Here is a 23,496-nt window from a genome sequence, read left to right as displayed (position 1 = left end):
TCGCTATAACTAGGTATTCAACTCGAATCCAATATCACCATCTGTAATCTGTACATACCAAACCTAAAACCATTCTCTTTCTCAGACATTGAAAATGTAATCAAACAATTACCTCACCCTTACTTACCAGTAGTAGACTTAACATATTATTCTCAACTATCGACTTATCACTGCCAAGTTCATCACTAGCCCGGATAATCCATTGAACAACCCTTTCAGAGTTTTATGATAGTAATCACATCCCCATAAAATGAAACTGCATTCAAAAACAAAAATTAAGACTTAAAATTTTTCCAAAATTCGGAAAAAACTAAATATCACATAAAACTAAAATAACTAAGGACAAAGACCAAATACCTATTTAAAAGCAATAAAGAGAAATCTTGGAAAAACTTTACTTACCACCTAACTCGTCCTTATATACTGCCGCAATTATGCAGACACCAGAACCTTATTACGCATATCAGAGCACCTATATGAAGCACTTGTACCCGATTATGAAAACTTCAACCGAATTTTAATTTTTTTTTAAATAACCAAACTTTATAACCTTATATAGTTTATGTCTTTTTTTTCTTTTTTTTCTATGTTTTCTTTTTCTACATTGTACATACTAAGATTAATTATATTGTAATATTGTAAAATTATACATAGTATCCTAATGTATTAGTAATTTAGTAAATAACAAAACTAATAACCTTAGTTGCTAAGACTTAAAAAAAAATTCTTATTGTGTATTTATAGACGTTGACTTTTTAACTGTTGTAGAAACAATTCAAAACCTTGTATTCCGCATTTCAATATTTTCAACCTAGATATTCTAATTTACAATCACGAATCGAAAACAATTTCAAAAACGTTTCAAATCTCTATAAAATGCTCAAAAGTACTAATATTTATTTAAATTTATATATTATGTTTAGAACATTCTAATAAAAATATTTGATACAAGTTATTTAACATTAATTAACATGAATAACATGTTATTCGTAATTATAAAAATAAATTCATTCATAAAAATATATTAATGAGATAGCTGCAATTAAAAATTGAAAACTATAATGTAAAAGCGAAAAATATTCTCATTTTCTTCAGATTTTGGTTATTTTTTCCCAATTTGTAAATAGAAATAAGTACTGGAAACAGTGGAGACGTTTACTTTTGTTCCCTCGAGCATCTAAATGCTACACAGGTAAGAAATTTACGGGTTGCCAGAAAATACCACGTGTAGATGTTTTATCGCAGCTTATACATCAACCATTTGAAAAAGATTCATTCATTTTGTCACAGTTTACATATAGGTAAACATGCAATAAGCAAGTGGTAATTAACCAAAATACCAGATATATATTTATTATTTATGTACCTATATATATATAATATAATATATATAATAAAATAAAATAAACAAAACAAGTATATATAATATTAGGATGCAGTTCAATTAAACGTCAACATGTTCATAACATTACAATATAAAATCCGTTTACTTCATAATATATCGATAATAAATAAAATAAATAAGTATATATAACACAAACAATATTTTACGTATCACTTATCTATGGCTAATATAAAATAGGTAGTATGTAAATCGTATACAAACTCGTTTCACGACATAAATAACTTATATATTATTATAAATTCAGAAAATTCAGGGGATCGAATTTCAGACGGGCCTATTCTGCTAAGGGCCACTCAAAATCTGATTGTACGTGTTTGTGGTGTTGTCGAGATTTCAGTATGCGGTGTACGACGAGTATAGCGGACCGGCGGTGGTGCGATGCGCCAGCAGCGTTCGCTTCCAATGGTGATGACCGGCTGGAGGTGCCGGCGGCACATAGTACTCGTACGAGAATATCTTTTTGATGTTGCTCATTAACGACACCATGAGTGCCATTTTGCTGACTAATAGTGCTTTGCCACCCAGCGTGGACATGAACATGAATCCCATTGGAATTAGAATGGCCGACATGATCATGTACGTGCCTACAATGATCGGGAACACCTTCCGGTAAGCATGGCGTCTACGCCCTGTCAGAATAATCGTCAAAAACATTATTATAACGTCTATACTATAGACTAGATTTATTTATTTGAATTTATTTACGGGTAAGAACCCAATTAAGTAAGGTGCATAATTTAGTACATAGAAATATAATATACTAGATAACAGTAACAATTGAAAAAAGAAAATAACTATATACATAAATTATAAAAATAAAATATAAAAATCATATATAATAAGTTTAATAACAAATTTGTTCTTACATAAATATTAAAAGAATCAACAGAATTTAAATAAAAATTAAAAAACTCTATTTGTTCATTATTAGTGATAGATATCATTATATTTACATAGTTAACCTAACTCTATAGTTTATAGTGTTTATACCCATACATAGTCGGGGGAGGGGGCTTGGGTGATTAACAACCTGCGTTTTGAAATTTGTACCTTCATAATAATTAATACCATTTATGGGCGAACTAAAAAAATAAGGGGCTTCAGTATCCTTAGTTTTTTTATTTAAATTATGTCACTCTATTTATATATAGCATAGGGTTTTAATAGTTATAATATTTTTTTGAGTTTTATTATAAGTACTTAGTTTTTGTTAAATAGCTCATGTAATATCTACAGCTGGTACAAAAGTATATTAATTATTTTTTTTGTTTTAAATTATGTATTCTGGCCTTCTGGTTAAGGGCGCGATTTCAATGAAAATACTGAGGTGCTGAAGCTCCTCTATCTTTTTTTCTTGATGTTATCATTGTTATCATTGTTATAAGGTTATGGATACCTCTTACAATTAAAATCTAAATAAACATGAAACAATTTGTGGGTACTAATTTCAAAATTGGGGAAGCTAAGCACACTTAAACCCCCCAAATCGCGCCTATGCTTCTGAGGTCAGTAAATTAAAGTAAAAATAACATTTTACATTTTACTTTAAATCAAAATACGAATAAGTATCTAGTGTTTAAAATATGTTTATATAAATACATTTTTACAAATTTTTACTAATCAATACCTTGATAGTATATACACACATTGTATTGTCACATATGGCACACACATTTTTAGTCCATGCTTTATACTTTGGATTCCATGACCAAAATAATTATAATTTGACATTTTAAAAATCCCGCTAAAATATTAATTCGCATTAAAGCGTTTACACGCATTTCTTAATCATCCAGGAGTAAAAATTAATTCGACTTGACGAATCGAATTAAATAATAAATGCGCATCAGTTTAATGCGAATTAAAAATGCGTTTGTATATGCACCTAACTCTCGGACCAATTCAATGTGCATTGAGTTAATTGGTATTAACTGCTGCATATATACGTAGTAATTGTGTAAAAAATGAATTGTATACAATTTAAATTATTTTTTCATGGTTCTATCCAATAATAATAAACGAATCATTAAGGAAACTATAAACTCACATAAGGAATTTTAAACTTTTAAATGCTCATAATAACTTATATCAAAATTCAAATTTAAAAAAACCTAAAAAGTACCTAGAATCTAATTTAAAAATTGATTATTTTTCTGGAGGATAAAAATGTTGAGCTTTAGATAATACTTTTATATTTGAATTTGATAGTAGGTCACTGGTCAGTTCATTCAATAACAGAGTAAAATGGATTTCTTTGAATGTTAAATTATGAGTTAATAAGACCAAGACAAAGTTATTGACTCGCAAGTGTATAACACTGTAAGTCTATAATGTCCTTTTCCTTTTAAATACATGTGACATGTTTTTATAATATAATATGATTAAATTATTTACCCAAACTAATCAACATTAATCGTAATAACATAATTCAAATATTGAACTTTGATAAAGGACATAATATTAGTGATTTTCATGAAATAACAATAGACAATTTTGAAATATTTTTTTTATGATTTTTAATTTTACCATATTTTTTAAATTTTATATTAATACTTACCTAATAATAATATTATAAATTACTGTTTCATAAATCTTAATATAATATATATCATAGTATCATACACAGTATGCATTGTATATACATAAAAGGTATTATTTTTTGTATAAATTAAATTCCACAATGGTGCGGCAAATCTATATTTTTCATAATAAATGTAGCCCTCCTGCCGTGTAATAGTAATAAAAATCAATACTAATTTAAAATGTATTATGAAAACCATCTTATATTATACAAATATAATTTATTATGTTAAATGTATGATATCCATTAAACTGCATATTTTTTGGGTGTATTTATTATTTATCTATTATTATATTTATTTTGTAATCTGTAGTAATATATTGTAACAAAATAGTTTATATGTAGGTATTTAAAAGACTCAAATAAGGAGTTCAATATAGGCAATTTACTAAGTAAGTGTGTCTTATGAAGTTGTGAATGTGTATGTAGTAAGACAATATTAGTGTTTGTGACTGAAATGTAAGAGAAATCACGGCACGCATCCTCGTGCGCATGCACTGGTCACAAATTAATAATTATTAGTTAATAAGTAATATTTTTCACACCAAAAAGCAGAACTTTTTATCCAACGTGCCGAAAAAAATAGAAATGCGATAACGATTAATCTTAAAATATATTTATATTTGCTTTGAAGTTTATAATTTATTTGAATTCTGATAACAATCATTAAACAATGTTTAAAAATTCTCCAATTTTTATATTTTAATACCAAATTTAAGGGTAAAATAAAAGTTGAATTTTGGAAAAGTGTGATGATTTCAAGTTGACTTCATAAAAAATGTATAATATAAGTTTTCAGATTCCTCATCGCATTATTAGCTTTATTGTAACGAATCGTACTGTACTTACATGAACAAAAATAGGTATGTTTTATCGAAAAAATTTGCTGGTATCGAATCTAATTTGTTGTTTAGTGGAACCACTGTGGTTGTTAAAGTAATTTAAAGTTTTTTATCGAAGTATTTTAATAATAATCAGCTATAAAGCTACAATGCTGAAATACAGTAATATTTAAGGGACTTTGTTTTCCATTCATAAAAACCATCAGGAGAAACTAAAATAAATTTAATTTACATAATATGATATCGCATCATTCATCATATATTATCATACAGCCATATTGGTTTTTATATTTTTTTTGAACCTGAGAGTAAACAATGTACGCCATTGAATAACTTAATCTAACCTTTGTCCTGCTTATATGACTATTATGAGTTACACAGACACTAAGTTCTAAGTTCAAAATAATAAAAAGCAAGTTAATTTTCTATAAATATGTCATATTCGTATGCATTATAATTATAATTTTTAATTTAGATACATAAGTACCTACGCGGAGATTACTATGCATTCATTTTAGCGTTAATTGGTTTATTTTAATTTCTTTGAATGCAGGTAACCGTCAATAAGAATATATAATGTACGGGTATATTAATATTAATCAAAACATTGCTGCATACCTTCGGCGGTGGCGTTATTATCAGGTGTCCATAGATCAATTTGTAATGAATGACTATTGATGAATGAAACCATTCTGTTGATTATGTCTAAAGTATGATTCCCGTACCTATATATAAAATGAAAAATTAGTAGGTATATACATTGTACAGTATAAATTTTATGCATATTACATTTTCTTGTGCATTTGTAAAGAATTAACTAATTAATTCTATACAATTATTTGAATATGTAGATTTATTTTTTTGGTTATTATTGTTATCAATCATCATAACAGAATTAAATCAGAAATAATAACAGTACATAATATATATTCAAACTTTAAGAGCTATAATATATTTCGACGAAAAATCAGATATAAAAAATGAAAATTTAACTTTTAATAATTATAGAAGATTAAGCTTAAAGAAGTTTTAATATCAGATAATACTATTCAATAATTTTGTGTAGATATACAGTTTTGTATAAATTCGGAAAAGATTTCTTTCTAGTGTAATGTTTCTGAGTAAGATTACGATTTTCTAGGTAGGTACCAGCTATCTAATAAACATTATGGTTAATGGCATTTTATGACAAACTTACAATAATAGGATTTTATACAACGAAGCTATAATGCTGCTACTTATAAGCCATTATATTAAATTTAAATTTAATTGAAGATGCAGTTATATTCTATGTAAAATTGAGTTTTAATATCAATGCTATAGGTTTAAAAGTCATCAGTTACATTAAAATCATTAAATACATATTATTATTAAAATATTTAGTATAACGACAAATAAATATATTGATGTAAATATTACATAGTACCTATGCACACTGACAGTCGTGCTAAACGCTATAGTCCAAAATATATAGTGTCTTATTAAACCATTTCCTTGTTATAGTTATTTTTAATGGTAGGTATGTTGTTCATTATTCATACTGCTGATTGTTATAACTATTTTTTGATATTTTTTTTCTCATAAAATAAGATTATGTAAATTTATGTCATCGAATATTATTATCAACAATTATTTCTGTTTGAATTAATTAAAACAGAACTACAAGAACACTGGATACATAATTATGTAAGTAACTTTATACCTAATTGTAATCATAACTCATATAGTTGAGGTAAGAAAATTAAATTACAATATAATTATAATAAAAACGTTTATCATATAATATTATCATTGATCATGCTGTGTATTAACTGAGATGAAAACAAAGTATTCAATTTAAATATATCCTGAAATTTGTCAATCTGTCAATAACAGCAGAAATATATTATAACTTTAAATAATAGCAAATAACTTAACAATTAAGCTATTTCTTATTTACATATTATCCAATATTAAAAATAGTAAATTTATTTAAAAGTTTTATTATTATTTCTCATTAATATTTATGTCAATACAACACGAAAATGTGTCTTGAGTAGATAATTTTGTAGTTCAAACATGAAACATACATTTTGAAGTATTTAATGTAAACATTAGACAGGACATATGCGTTATAAACCACAACCTAACTAATAATGATTATTTTAAATGGTGAACACTAATTTTTTCGAAAAGTATTTACGTTTTGGGAAATTAGTTATTTAGTTTTAAGTATTTATAACTTAGATGAATGGGATGATTTTTTAATATTTTTTCTAGTTTCGAAAAAAACTGCGAATTATTTAATACGAGGTTAGGTAACCTAACCTAATGTATTATAGTATCATTGTATCAAACATGTGGCCCACGTACGGCCGATAAACGCTTTCAGTGTTTTTCTCGAAACTAGAGAAAATATTAAAAATCACGATATTAATGAAATTAAAATGTTGAAACGTCAATATTTTCAAAAAGATGAACTCTAAAAAATAACTATATTCAATTTTGTTGAAAATAATTAAATAAAAAAGTATATTTTTTTAAACTTTTTTACCAAAACAATAAAATAAATTAAAACATGAAATATTTATAGTTTTTGTCTCTGTGAGCTTTATTAAAAAATCAAAATTTATCATGATATTTCCATTATTTCAGGAGATATCTCAATCGAATATTAACATAATAATATAATAACCGTCTCCCTAGGTTATCTTGGCAATTTTCAATTCCAAAACAATTTGTTAGTTTTTAAAATTTCGAAGTAAATTTGTGAATTCTAACTTCAGACAATTATAAAAAATGTTTATGGAATATTACTTTCAGAATTTTTTATTTCTATTAATTTCAACTTTTGAGGAACCTTTATTAAATTTTTTAGTTTCTGACCTAGTGAAAAGTTTTTTATTGACAATTAAAATAAACTAAATAATCAAAAAATTCAATTCTTTATAAATATATAGATCAAAACGAGTCTAAATGTGTAGAAAGTGATAATATAAAAACTTGGTAAAAATGTCAGTAAATATTAATCCTTCGCCCTCTCGTCAATCCACAAAATAAGTACCAACTATATCCTATTTACTATCAGAAACCACTCCAAAATTGAAAATCTAAGCATTTATACTGTCCTAAAAGGCGATGACTGATACAAAAAAAACATACTTGTCATTGTAAAATCAGTACATCTATCGTTCCACTTAGTATCTATAGGTGACATTCAAAAAAGTTATATTCAAATACTTTTAGAGAAAATGAGTGTTAGGCTTTTAAAATAAATCGCATTATTTATGTATTTGAAAAAATGTATGGTCTTATTGTCGGTATGTCTTAAATGAAAATGTATGACTTATTGATATTAATAAACTATTTGATGAATTATTGTTCATTTCATTATTTGAATATAAATTGAGATTATAAAACAGCATATTATTTTAGTTTTGTAAAATGTTTAAATTAAATGATTTGAAGATCAATATAATAGTTAATAAATACAATATTCAGAGCAGTGGCGTATGTAGGGGGGTTTTAGGAATTCACGTACTTCCGAAAATTATTGTTGATACGGACGGTACACGTAATCGTAGTTACACATTTGGCGAACCTGTATCGAAAATTAACATAATAATATAATAGCCCCCTACTTACCCAAAATTAATTCATATATACGCCACTGATTCAGAGTATAAGTGAAATTTATAGAATCGCTGAAACCTATAAAATAGTTTCTTCTTAGTTTAGTAGTTTTAACTATATCAGAATATTTGTAATACTCTATTCAGATACACAATAACAGTAAATTATTATGTTTGTATATATTGTTAAACTTGCTTCCTACGAGTAAGTTTTATCGTATTTTGATTTCAGTATTAAGTTACTTTGACTTATATTTTGTATAGCATATGGGCTACGGTCAGCAGTAGGTGAATTGAATTAAGTTTAAATATAAGACGGGTTCTTTTGATTAAAGCAAAATTGAAAACCAAAAAAATATATTTCTTATTTAGTTATTTATTGGGAAGTGTGATTTTTTTTCATGTTTATAATATTTATAAGTTATAGTAATGATTATTATCCATTTTTAAGCCACTTGATTTAATGTGGTTGGGTAAAAAGAATAGGCCGATATAATTTTTGTCAATAATTTAAAACGCTAAAAACGCTAAAAACGCTTAATGTGCTAATTCAAAAAAACAATTGTACTCAGCTTCTCTTACAATAGTATCCTCCTTATTGTAGTCTGACAGTACTAGTAGTAAATCTGTGACATTTCCTGTTCCCTCATCGAATAAGAAACTTTTTTCTAATTTTGAAAAAATATTTTTCTATAGTCCCTTTTAAGTAACAATATTTATTCTTAAACTCTTTATGGTTACAATAAATCAAACATACTACTTACTATCAGCTTTAATAATATTTAATTTAATTTAATTTGATGCTATTGTAATTTAATAATAAATAATTGTATTTAAATACACATGTATATTTAATAATGTAATATATTTATATTATACAATTTTCAAAGTATGATAATATAGCTGCAAAATATTTTAGTACTATTGTTTTCAACCCACCTGATAACTCATATGTCTTGTAGTATTTTGTAGGTTATATAAAAATGTTAGGGAAAATAAATGGGATACTAGTACATATATTAATATACATTATACACATAATATTATGTTCACTTGTTTTTTAGGTTAATGTTTTGAGGGAAATAACACTATCATATACCGATTGCGTTAACTTCATATATACTCATATAAAATGTATCCGTATTTATCCAATTTCTCTCGGAAAGATCGCCGTATGTTATGTACAATTTTTATAAATACAAAAATATTGTGATTGATTATATTATGTAAATTTAAATCTAATAATTTATTAGCTTGTACATTTATTAATAACTGTGCTAGCCGTTAAGTGAATTTCATGTTAAAATAGGTATAGTAGCGCGGTAAAAGTATAAAAGCAATTTTATGAGGTTGCAGAAATGATTTTCATTATGTTCGAAACAAAGGTTATATTGGCTTAGAGCTACACGATTTTATCGGTATATAATGTTTACGGGTACCATTATGTAACTATGGTACTATGGAGAAATAAAATATGTAAATTTTACACTATTATAATATTATGTATTACAAACCTAATTTTATTATAGATTCCTTGTTCTTTTAAACCATTAAAAACAAAATTTCAAAATTTATGATTACTATTTTATAATAATTTTAGAGTATTTTTAAAATATTTTATTGAATTAGAAATATGTTTATAACTTATTTTATAGATTTAAAATTTAAATGCAAGTACAATATTTGTACATGACATAATATATTATTATTTATTTATTCAATCATAAAAAAAAAACGATTTACTATGCACTTGGTATCAACTATATAAGTAACAAAACAGAGAATTTATTTTTCCGTCAGTAGCAGATTTATAACTCGTTGCTATACTCAGACATGTGTCGTTATTACGCAGTATTGATTACTTAGTTTTGCTAAAAATGGCAATTTGTTGAGAATTCTGACATGATACCAATTTTATCAAAAACCACATAAACATAAAAATAAAAAATAAAACGTATCTACAATACAATTTGTGTTTAATTTTTAATCCATAGAAATGTCCTTGAATGGAACTTTTGTAGACGTTTTTGTTGCCAAGAAAAAATCTTTTTCTTTGTTATGGCAGTGGTTGTATTGATTACTATGAAGTTAGTTAAAACATATTTGAACTACTTCAGTGCCGTTGTGAGGCCTATGGTAGTATAATACTATAGTATATAATAGACTTGTGTAATTAACTATTTAACTGCATAAGTACACGCGTTGGTATTATTATAATATATTATCAAGTATAGGTAGGTTATATATAATCACACAGGGTGATTAATAAACTTACTTGGTCGATCTGTCGGTCGTTGTGGTGGTTTTGACCAGACGCACGCCGTCGGTTATTTGCAAACGGTCTGATTGTTCCAACATCCTAAACGTCCTGGCTATATTTTCAGACATACACTGTGACCACTTGACTGCACCGCAATCATGTAACCAATTTGATCGTTGAGTTGACATCTGATCAAGCTGTCCAGTGGCTGTTGCCACTTCTGCCGCCATTGCCGCCACCGATGCCACTAGCAATATAGTAGTTGCCTGTAACGGATTCATCTTTCGTGTACGGTCACTGTGCCTCAACCGGCCGTATTTAAATAGTATGCACATGATGATAGACGATGATCGCGATTTTAACGCGAATAATCACCGCCGTGACGAACGCAGTTTATTTAATTTACTTTCCATAATCGTTGTGTCCGCGCATACTACTTTATAATTAGTAGCTACTAAACCTAACCTAACCGGGTTGAAGATTTTTCCCATTATCGTTTCCGGTTCGATTGTTTATCAGCCCGTGGAAAATTATTAACTCAAGTATTTAAGAGTTCAAGTATTTTATATGCGGACTTTGTGTCACACACACTCCGTATTTACGAACCAATATTATATGTATATATTTGTTATTACTATTATCAGCACAATTATTACCGTTCGGTTACAATTGTCTAGAAAATAATACATTGGTAAAAATCAGAAGAATTGAGGGGCGTAGCTAAAAAACAACTGAAATATTTTCTTACATGAATATTTTCCAAAATGTATATACTGAAAAAGTACTACCTAACAGAATATGTTTTTAGTAAAAGTGATAAATATTTGTTCAAAAATATTATTTGTTGTACCAAACATCACGGTTAAGTAGAGTATTTTTTATTTTATCATTTATTTGTAATAATTAAAAATCCAATAAAAAAGACTTTTGATGAGCTTAATGTTTTTAATCATAAAAAGTCAATAAAATAATTATTTAAAAGAATATAACACAAACATTATTTTATTCATCGAAAAAAAAAAATGCTCTTTGTTTTCATAACGATAGAATAAAGTTAAACTTTTTTTTTTAGTGTTTTAACGAATTAACAAGCTTGTCATTTTATTTTATCGATTTACAAATAAGCAACAATGAAAAGCACAGTTTTTAAGCTCAATTTTCTCTTTTTACACGTAAATTAAGAATCTATTAAACTGTAGAATGTAAAACTAATAAAATGTACCTAATCATTATTATAATATTATATAATATAATATTATCTATATTGCCCAATTAAAAATTGACATACTTAAATACCTATAGAGATTACTTAACAAAGTTATAAAATTTGTCAACAGTGTAGTATTAAGTATTGGCTACTATAGTAACCTTTATACCATAATAATATAATATACGAAATAATAGATTTAATTATATAATTTAATGTAAATAGAATATAATCATATAATATTTTGTACAAAAAATTGATGATAGTACTTACTGCTTATATTTGTTAACGAAAAACGTAACTAACGGACGACCACATCAGAGATAAAAGGTACTCAGATTCTGTAATGGTGCTTACCGTATAAACTGTAATATTATAAAACCTTAACTAAAAAGTAATAAATATTATTAAATTATACATTAATTTAAATTACATATATGTTGACTGTTTTCAAAATGATTTTATCAAAGGTAAAATAAATATAAATTATAAATATAATTACATCAATCAAATATTTATTATATTATTTGTTTTTAATTGTTTAGGCTCTAAGTAAAACTTCAATAATTTGGTAGTATAATGATTATACCAGTGTTTCTCAACTGGTGTTCCGCGGAACCTAAGGGTTCCGTCAGCCGGTGTCAAGGGTTCCGTAAGAAATTTGGGAAAATATATATTAATTAATAATATTTTCGATTTGAATTATGATTTGAACATAGAAAAGCTACAAAAATTATATGGGGTTCCACAAAACGTTCAAGCTCCTGTAAAGGTTCTGCGAGTAAAAGAAATTGGGAAACACTGGACTATAATCTATAAGAGTTCAATCTGTTATGATCCCTAGTAATTACACTTAAGTATATCGTTATTAAGTTGCTAAACGTGAAAGAAATATTATATTTTTGCTATGGTCTGGCTATTTTCATAAATAACATTTAAATTAATAAAAATCTCATGTCATTTTTGTTCAACTCACAATAAAGTTATAAATTCTAAAATCATTTGTAATAAAGATGAAAAGTGTAACATTACTATCTATATTATAATGTCGGGGTTCAGGCGATAGTATCATTGTACGAGAGCTAAAGTCACTTAATAACATGTCGTTGTTTTCTATCACGCGGAAAAAAATTAGATCGGGTTGACAAAGAGAATGGTCGGGCTATTAGGCTGCACCAAGTCTAAATAGTTGATAGTTTCTAATAATATTTATAAAAAAAAATACACACACTTTAGATATATTACTATCCATATTATTTTTATTTTTATTTTTGTCTAAAATCAGGAATAATATCGTGTTTAGGCACAACAATGCAGTGAGAACTTTTTTTCATTAACTTATATTTATCGCAAAATGTATTACTATTAAATCAACTTTGGACGGCACCGTCATGTACCGTCGTAGTATTTAATAAAACTATTAATATTAATTATTATACTTGGAGGTTTCAGTATATCATTTATTTTAGTATACTTACTACGTATTTAACATTCATCTTTTTGAATTTACTGTTACAGTAAACTATGTGGATCCACTAGATCAGTGGCGTATTTAAGAGGGGGATATGGGGGGGATAGATCACGCCTTGGTTTTTTTTTTACTAGTAGGTTTAATAATTTAATACGTATACTACAGAAATACAGAATAAAATTATTGAAAGCGCTACACTTTATTATAATATTGTAGTAGTTGCATTGAGGAGGCCCTGAGACTCTTAAGTTCGGAGCACTGGCTGGTACATTATTTTTACTGTTTTTGTATTAGATATAAATTTGTATATTTATCAATAGATACTACATATTGTATTCTTATGGTTTTCTCAATTTTATAAAAAAATTAATTACCTATGAATAATAAATCTTCAAAACAAAATAATACAAATTTATATATTTATGTATAGGTACTTATTGATAATAAGTATAAAGTAATACTTTATATAAATGTTTAACATTTTTTAGAAATAGTGGTGATGATAAGTGTACCCCCTTCCTGTCCAGGAAATTATATGTTTGTCAACATATACCCCTCCCTAGACAAAATCTTAAATACGCCACTGCACTAGACTAGTTACACCAATCGTAGTTTTTATAGTATTGTGGTGCCTGTTCATTAATTTTAATATTAATTTAATACCAATAACAGTATTATAGTTTACATAATATATATAGATATTCGTATTTGTATATTATACAAATTATAATATAATATGTAGCGATAGAAAATAGTAAAAATGTACAGTTGATTTATTCAGAAGAGTGTGGGTGTAAAAACTATATAAATCTCGTGGTCACAATCGTATATTATATATCTCTTAATAATAGAACTTTCAAATTATTTCAAATATATTATTTAATATTTAATACTTAAACTAAATAACCACAATTTTTTAGATTGACTAAAACCTCTTATATACTTTCTTTAGTATAGTTTTGGTTGAATATTATATTTGTTATACTAAAATATTAAAATTGTATTGTTTTTTTACAGCTGTAAAATGTTTTCTCTAGCCAAATTAGCGTACTGCGTTTGCGACGATGACGATAGGATATTTTATGATAATTTGGAGACATTAATAATCGATATTCAACCTTGTTGTATCGATGTATTGAGATACCTAAAGAACGAGACAAGATCAAATGTTATAGATGTTGATTTTTACTCTGACGGTAAATTCAAAGACAACGTAGGTAAACGATATGGACTGAACGAATATAAAGGCTAACAAACTCTTATAAGTCGCCCTATTTACTCTTATTTATATAAAATCCAACCATTTTTACTTATTTTTCGTATAAAATTTAAATACCACCCTAGTAATATCCCTTAATCCGAGCCTGCACATACGATATCGATCGATCGTTGTGGCAAATATTAATAATGCTCGTGAAGGGGATGAGGGTTTTGAGCTCCACAAGTATTTATAAAAATGATAGTCGAAGGACTTTGGAAGGCTTTTCCTATATATTTTATTTAATATATTTATTATAACACCTCAATATTATTTACGAACTGATAATAATCCCCTTGAGAGGATTCTAATACTGGCAAATGGGTCAGGACTTGATCTCTTTCATTTCCAAATATGCATTCTATAATTACGAAAAAACCGGTTATATAGTTTGTTAAATTTTCATTGAATCTTAGGTTTATAGGTACATATACAACATGTATATTGTTTATATAGTTATTATTAAAAAAATATTTGATTGCAATATTTGCTCTTTTATCTTTTTTATATATCTATATTATTCTATATTTGAGCTAATTTTGATGTTTATCTTAATAAAATAAATTAATTAATAGTCGAATGTCATTAATTTTTTGAAGGATCAGCCGCAATTTTGCCCCGCCATAATACTACATCATATTGCAAATTTGTGTCGATCTCGTTTCAAGCTATATCGTCCAACAGCGTTCACAAATATGGTACAGCCGACTCAATGAGTGAAAAGGCCGCTGCCAGTGGACATTTGGAATGCTTGGCGTTCGCCGAAAGCCGCGGGTTTCCATGGACGCAAACCATATGTGCTCAGGCGGCTGCTAATGGACGGCTCGAGTGCCTTAAGTATGCACGCGACCAGGGCTGTCCGTGGAATGTGTTGGTGTGTGAGTACGCCGCAGCAAACGGCCATTTGGAGTGCCTACGGTATGCCCGGGAACAGGGCTGTCCGTGGGATGAGATCGTGTGCGAGAAAGCGGCTGGTCATGGCCAACTCGAGTGTCTGGTGTACCTCCAGGATAATGGGTGTCCATGGGACGCGTCCACATGTGAGGCGGCCGCGGCCGGTGGGCACATTGACGTTCTGCGGTATGCCCGTGACCATGGCTGTCCGTGGGACTCATTCACGTGCCGAGAAGCTGCAGCCAATGGCCATCTAACGTGCTTGGCATATGCCCACGAGAACGGCTGTCTGTGGGATAGCACGACGTGCGAAGCGGCCGCAGCTGGTGGCCATCTCCATTGTCTGATTTACGCTCACAATAACGGTTGTTTGTGGGACATAACTACGTGTGACGAAGCCGCGTCAAACGGACACGACTCATGTCTGGAATATGCACTGGAAAACGGTTGCCAGTGGGATGGACGCATTCCATGAATAATATGAATAACATGAATACTACCATTGTTAGATTATATTTTATTATAGTTTATTATTATCATGAGTACCCAGGTACGATAGCTTATAATTTATTGAGAAACAAATACTATGTGTAAAAATTCTTAATAACTGTATTTGTTTATTAGGTATTTTTAGCCATTTCGCTGGGCTCTTTGTCTTCAGAAAATCTCGTTATTATCATTGTACCAGTGATGTGTGGACCTTGAAGTTTTCTGTGATGACGAATTGATTAATCTGGTTATGAACTCTGAAAACATTCTAGACAATAGTTTAGAATTTGGATTTTGATAGAAGTGTGAAACTATTTATTATTATAAATAATAATGTTAAATTTTGGTTATCGTGATATTAAACTACTATACGACTAATTTATTACTTTGTTTTAAATTTAAATCCATAAAGTTTAAAAAACAGTCATAAAATTTAAATTATTAACTATTAATAAAAATGCTTTTTTTTTATTTAATATCATATGTGACGTATAAATAATGAAATTATTCAAATTTTGTATTAATTAATTAAAACTGCTTTGCCTGTCCTACCATCTGCAGTTTTGAATCTTAAATATGTCACTAATTAAATTAATTATTTTATACTTTTCTTTTTTACTTGTGTAACGAATATTCTATATTTCTATGGCTTAAATTAAATTATTTTTGATTTAAATATAAGGTTTATTTAAAATGTAAAATGTACACTAATGAATTATCCTGTTTCTTATTATAGATGAACATATTGCTCACAGTATTTTTTAAAATATTTAATATTTGTAATCCTACTCGTATCAAATTATATAAATTTTTAATAGTTTATTCAATGAAATAAATTTAAATGTAAAAATTATAAGAATCGAAATGTCCACATTACGATATGTTATGTAGACTTATAATAGTAAAATATCGATTGTGTTATACGTTTTTATATCGTTCTGATGACCACGCTTTCACACCCATTGTGTATATAATATGTATATATATATATATATATATATGGATTAGATCTAAGATCACAGGTTTTGGGTAGCAGATATCCGCTTACACGAGAATATTAAATATTAATACTTGACCGTGGACAGTTATTCCATTCGATGATCTGCATTGGGCTATATCTCCTTTAAGTGTGAAAAAGCTGTTTAGCTGGAGAAAAAATGGCTGAAATAAAAAGAATGGTGATGTTTGCGGTGATGATGCCAATTTGCATAGGATATAGAGGTTATAACATATAACACTGACCTATGTCACGTTGTGGAGTAAGGAGTACGGGCTTACATAATACATACATGGCTCGAGTGGTTGCCGAGCATCCCAATATTAGCCCGGAATTGGTCATGTCTCCGTGACAAAGTGATAAGTGGTACAGTCCTGGAGCTGTTTGGTTTGTTTGCCGCCTTCTTCCTTAAGTTAAAATGACACAATTAGCTACCACGTCATACACATGGATATTATCAATGACGTTTTATAATAAAATTGAGAGGTCAGGGAGTGTGGGTGCGTAACGCGCGTCAAGGGCACTGTGGTACAAACCAAGTATACACTAACGCGATGGGGACTTTCTCACATCGTTTCGACTATGGGTTAGTACCTTTAATTCAGCATTGATTTCGCTTGAGTCTAAGGGAGTAGGAAAGGCTGAACCTACGAGTGAAATAGTTCACGATAAACGGTGATCGCGGTGCACATGGTTCGTGGAGGGATGGGTATAGTTATTATAACCATGATAATAATTATTACAATATATATGGCAATTATATGCTACTGAATACTGACTTTGTAAATGAAAATCCTAAAGTATTTTTTTTATTTTTTTTTAATGTTAAGTAAATATTAAATAGGCGACTATATTTTTAATATTAAGCACGATATGAGTTCGATTGCCGAACATTTAACTAGGTATCTAAAGTTCATGACAATATTATTATTGCATAAATATATACTATAAATGCACCATTAAGTAAATAATATTAGTTACAATTATTATTTAAAACATTTGCACTACATATAATATAAAAAGTAATATATTTTATTAACCCAGTTGTATTTAATATACTATTTAGTATTTATATTATTATAAATAAGCTGAACCCCCTGCGAGATCTAAGACATGTGATTTGTTATATTATATTATGAAAACTTACTAATCCTTAAATCCACTATTTATTTACTAACACTATTAACTTGTCTACTAAGTTAAAGTATACTTACATATTTTACTTACTAAGATTACTAGTATAAGCATATAAAAAGAACGTTTAATAAATGTTGTCAGCAATGGTATGATTTTTGAATACAAAAAATATATTTTATCACATTGTGGAAGTTTACAATAATATTGTGGAAAAAGAATAAAGCTTCCGCAATCATGTTTCACTTATCAGACTATCACACACCCGTTTCCCCTTTGTATGTACTACTGGATTCATCTACAGTGACGACCACAGTGAATGATGATTGTGGCGGTTTTGAACCTCCACGTAGTCACTCGACTAGCTCTCGGAACTAATTCAAGGTACGTGATTGTAGGGGTAACGTCAACTTTTTCTATCGAAGCTTAAGATTAATAAAAAAAATAAAAACACACACATAATATATATATATATAAATAAATGTAATTTAATGTAAATAATTTTTACAATAGCTAATAACCACATAGTTATTATCAACTAATTGCTAATTGCTAATAAATTGTTACGTGACGTTATTTTAATCATTAAACAAAATATAAAATAAAATGCATCAAACCAATGGAATTTAACGGTAGGTATTTGGATATTTTCGGATAAATAATAATAATAATGTATTTGATATATTATAATGTTATTTTTAATCAGTTTCCACTTAAAAAAAAAATATATTAACTACTATAGTTAGACTTATTTAGTTTATATTATTTTAGATTTTATCCTTTTCAAGAAAAGGATTTCAAAATAATATTTAAAATATGTATTATTATCTAATTATTAATTAAAATAGTAATTTATTATTTCTGAGGGTTAGGTTTTTTTTTAGTATTTTTTTTTTTTTTTGTAGCATTTTATTTGGATTTTACCGACTACTATCATTTATAACAATTTTATTTAAAGATATCTATACTGAAAAAAAAATAGAAACATCAAAAAATATAACTATTAGAAACTTTAATATCTTAAAATAAATACATATTTTATTAAATAAATAATTAACGTAACATTACTAACATTAAATAAAAGTACACTTGCTAATATTATTTATAGATTTATAATAAATGAGAATCGTCTCTTCTAGCCTCAATATACTAAATAATACTTATTACTATATGAATACAAATTTTATATATAATTTAAAAAAAACTATAGGAAAGTCAGACTGCTAAGTAGGTTTCAACTTTCAGTGTACTTCATCATTAAGTAGGTCACTGTAATGAATGTGTTACATTAGAATTCATCAATAAATTATTTAATTGTTAAATTGGAATAATAACTTTGATTTCTAATTGATAGCCTTTACTTATAAGGAAAATGTATTATTTATTTATATTACTATTAAATAATAGTATAACATTAGTATACTTAATCTATTTTTAGAGATAGTGACACACAACACACACATACACACACTCTTTTAGTGACACACGTGATTATAAAAAAACAATATCATTCGTAGGAATTGTTTAAGTTTAATATCTAATTATTTAATACGTAGGGAAAATAATTTTTTTTATTTGACACACCACACACCGCACGGTTACAGAAAGATTTGCCATCTTTTATCCTTGCTATACACTGTACGTTGAACTAATTGTTTGTCAATAATATCGCAGATATATTATATTATATTGTATAATAAATATTATAATAGCTAAAAATAGGGTAATTAGGTTTTTGAAATAAATAATTTAAAATAAGGCTAGATAGTTGATATGAATTCTGTACATAATGTTGGATATATAGTTTCAATTCCATACAATAAACATTTTTTGAATTATAAAAAATCTCACAGAAAATGTTAGTTTTCATTTAAATATTTAATTTTAAATTTATAAAAAATTAATTAACCTTAACTGCAAAAATCTTCATATTCATATACAAATGGCGATGCTGACATGGTTTGAATTGTAAATAATCGGACAGAGTGCGCAAGGGATTTGAAGAAAACGGTAAACGGCCATCGTTTTTGTGATAATCGATGAAAAATATTATGGTTAATATTTTATATAGGTAAAGCATAAACTATTAATCTATGAACATCAGTCACTTCGACCGTGGTTAACAGTTAGCCGCCAAAATAGTGGTAGAAATTCATTGACCGTGGTCCACAATCTATATTTTATATTCCATTTGTCAATATATAATGGTGTAAATATTTCGTCATGGGTCAGTAATTTTTATGCCGTCTTTCACAAGTGCGTATATATTATATAATATACCGTAATGGTGGTGTGCAGTGCTTTGAAATTTTAGTAAAAGAGCCTTGTACGTAAGTATATTATAAATTCAATTTTCAACGTTTCATTATAATATCTGATCACCTATTTGCCGGGGATGATGAGGGAAGGTGGTGCATTAAGGTGAAACGCACATTATTTCACCTTTTATCGATAGGTGTTTTACAGGACCTAATAAAAGGAGTACAAATGTTTAATGTACCACCAAATATTCCACGATTTAAAGAAATATTAAGAAATAATTTTTAAATAATACCTATATAATATATATTGTCAATAAATGGCAATATTTCTGTAATTATGATTATAGCATTATAATTAATCATAGGGTGAAAAAAAACATTTGTTGGGAAAATGATTGGTTTATTGATTTTAGAGATTGCTTTGCTTTCTATTCAGCTAATAACAAAAAAATGTATTTATTTAAGAAAACATTAAAATATTATGGATCATAATGTATATAATGTATAAAATCTGGAATAATAATAAAATGAGCTAGACATTTCAGAATTTGAGTGCACTTGCGTGCGTTCTTTCTATGGATTGATTACTGTGGTTATTCTGTTATTCATATGTTTCTACGACTGTTATTAGCATTATTTATAATTTGTTATATTTAAATATTGTTTAATAGATGTCTGCATAAATACTTAGCTGAATTTGCGATTTTGAATTTAAATCTTGGTTAAGTAATTAGATAATTTTCTATATATTATGATAGTTTTTAGAATAATTTAAAAATATAATTAAGAATATGATAATGATAAATAATCGATACTTATTATTGTGGATTACCGTATTTTTGTTTATTGCATTACCTACATATTATATATGTATAATATTTTACACATTATAGGTTTGTAAAATCCAAGTAAAATCTTTATGAAGTAGTCGTTATCAATTCTTTGTAAACTAAGCAGTAAGCAATACTATTTTAACGTGTAATATTTTATATACGAAAATATTATCAGCGAAATCCGTGAAATTGGTGCATTATTGTTATTAATCAATTACTCTTACAGAAACTGTTGGTTTACGTGTTATTGTGGTGATACTATAATATAATATCATAATACTATATAGTTAACAAATTATATAAATTTGTTTAGTGAAAAACCACTATATATGAGTATATAGCCGCGAGTGCAAGACCAAAAATTGTTTATTTAATATATTTTATTACCCAGTGATTGACCTAACCTATCTTATACTAATTATAGTCAACTACCTAGGCGCATTCAAAGTGTTCACATCTCGGTGATAACATATTTTTCTAAACCTTCCTTGTATATTATAATTTATATACTCAGATAACTTCACATATTAATAATTAAATATAATTATAAAAGTTAGACAAAACTTGGACAAAAATGTCCATATTTCAAAGTCCCAATTTAAAAAACTATTTTCCCCTTAGCTTCAACAAATACATTCCTGAGTTGGTATATATTATATATATATAATTATAGGAATGTATTAAATACTAATAATAACACGTCGTAAATTTAACGATAATGTACGATAGTAATATACATATAAATAATAATATACTATTATAGATATTTTTATATTATTGTGTGTAGTACTATCGTTGCAACTAGGTTCTGCGCCCGTTTGCGGTCACCTCCTTTGCGTCATTCAAGAGGGGTTGTTGCTTGGGGGTGGATGGTGGTGGTGGTGTCGGTTGTATAAAAGGGTAGTCGGCATTTGGACACTGTCATTTGTACTGAAACCACGTATCGCGGGACACGCCGTCGGGAACCACACGTTTTTACCACCATGAACCATCTGTTGCTGATCGTTGCCGTCCCAGTACTCGCCACCGCATTCGCCGCTCACGTTCAAGTACGTGTATTAATAATATTATGATAAAATGATAAAATTTAATTTAAAAAAGGAGCTGTAATATTATATTTGTTTATTTTTTCATTATAACGTGGTGTGAAAATTATCGTCCTATATCTATTTGTTGTTGTTATTATCATGATGTTATTTTGGTCATAAAAAATATAAAACATATAACAGGGATTTATCGTGATTATTGTTTTCGTATTATTATCTATAAGGCTTCATTTTCAATTGAATTTTATAAAATGTATTATATACCTATATAATAATTCACCAGCTTAATTTAATATTTTCTGATTTTTATGGTATGACAACATAATTAAATAATTTACTTAAAATTTATAATACAACAAATAAATAAATAATTATTAATGGCAAATAAAAATGTATGTTATATGGAATATAGATTACTTAATATTTAATTTAAGTATTGGATTTACATAAATAATACAATTTAGCAGATAGTTTTGTTAAACTTTTTAAATTATTTCATGGACGTTTCAGGTGTTAAAATATTTTATTTTATTAACAATGTTGAGTAACCTTATATTATATGTTTTGTTTATAGAAGAAATAGAGAAAGTATTTGATTTTATAGTTTAAATTTCAGAAACATGTCCAATTATACATATCAATTAAGTGTTAATGAAAAATAAAATATAGTTATAAATTTATTATTTTTCATATTATATTATTTATTATAAAACCAAAATATTAACTATAAGTACTTTAAAATTTTATTTTAAGTAAAGTAGTTTTATTTATAACATAATAAATGTTCTAAATTCATTTTAAGCAATTAAAAATTACACAAAATAGTACATTTATATTGATTATTTTTAGCATAAGATTGTAAATTGAATAAGTTTATTTCTATTTAACAGATAATTATATTTTCACTTTTGAAAAATTGTTCTTTAAAATCTAATATAAAATAAATCACATTATTGCAGATTATTTTATGTTTTTAACTAGAGTCTAATCAGGATTATTAAAATACAGAAAATTGATCAATGTCTTACCGTATAGATTTAAAATTAGCTTAATGAAAAATCATATCAATTATTATTTAAAGGCACCTACTTATATTACGCGTTATCTAAATTAGTTTTAATTTAAGATTTTTGAAATATTCTTTAAATTTTCTAAATAAATAATTACATTATAATTAAAATCTATTTTTATGCTATTTTTTAATTAT

At 27.0% G+C, this 23,496-nt stretch overlaps 3 protein-coding genes across 3 annotated transcripts in view; 2 read left to right on the top strand and 1 right to left on the bottom strand.

The window, feature by feature from the left end:
* Window positions 1-1,463: 1,463 nt before the first annotated feature.
* LOC132920848 (uncharacterized) lies at window positions 1,464-11,015 on the bottom strand. Its single transcript, XM_060983560.1, has 3 exons — window positions 10,715-11,015; window positions 5,447-5,553; window positions 1,464-2,034 (listed from the first exon to the last, which is right to left on the bottom strand). The coding sequence occupies exons 1-3, from the start codon at window positions 10,978-10,980 to the stop codon at window positions 1,739-1,741; spliced, it is 669 nt and encodes a 222-aa protein (XP_060839543.1). The 5' UTR covers window positions 10,981-11,015; the 3' UTR covers window positions 1,464-1,738.
* A 3,386-nt stretch (window positions 11,016-14,401) lies between these two features.
* On the top strand, window positions 14,402-16,394 carry LOC132922523 (uncharacterized). The gene is made up of 2 exons (XM_060986090.1): window positions 14,402-14,573; window positions 15,340-16,394. Exons 1-2 carry the CDS (start codon window positions 14,402-14,404, stop codon window positions 16,002-16,004), a joined length of 837 nt encoding a protein of 278 aa, XP_060842073.1. The 3' UTR covers window positions 16,005-16,394.
* Window positions 16,395-22,134: 5,740 nt separating this feature from the next.
* The window catches only part of LOC132922510 (corticotropin-releasing factor-binding protein), a 43,879-nt gene continuing 42,517 nt past the window's right edge, over window positions 22,135-23,496 (top strand). The window contains exon 1 of the mRNA XM_060986075.1: window positions 22,135-22,292. Within this exon, the coding sequence (XP_060842058.1) occupies window positions 22,227-22,292 (66 nt within the window). The 5' untranslated portion in view covers window positions 22,135-22,226. The remainder of the gene's footprint in view (window positions 22,293-23,496) is intronic.

Source organism: Rhopalosiphum padi, chromosome 2, assembly GCF_020882245.1.
Source record: "Rhopalosiphum padi isolate XX-2018 chromosome 2, ASM2088224v1, whole genome shotgun sequence".
Taxonomy (NCBI): Eukaryota; Metazoa; Arthropoda; class Insecta; order Hemiptera; family Aphididae; genus Rhopalosiphum; species Rhopalosiphum padi.
This window is presented reverse-complemented; position numbering and strand designations above follow the sequence as displayed.

Excerpts from the sequence above, each read along its gene's own strand:
- LOC132920848 (XM_060983560.1), bottom strand. The coding sequence starts at position 10,980 with ATGAATCCGTTACAGGCAACTACTATATTGCTAGTGGCATCGGTGGCG. Across the intron at positions 5,554-10,714 it reads ACGACCGACAGATCGACCAA|GTACGGGAATCATACTTTAG; the intron begins GTAAGTTTATTA and ends TTTTATATATAG. Across the intron at positions 2,035-5,446 it reads TAATAACGCCACCGCCGAAG|GGCGTAGACGCCATGCTTAC; the intron begins GTATGCAGCAAT and ends TTATTCTGACAG.
- LOC132922523 (XM_060986090.1), top strand. The coding sequence starts at position 14,402 with ATGTTTTCTCTAGCCAAATTAGCGTACTGCGTTTGCGACGATGACGAT. Across the intron at positions 14,574-15,339 it reads TGTTGATTTTTACTCTGACG|CCGACTCAATGAGTGAAAAG; the intron begins GTAAATTCAAAG and ends AATATGGTACAG.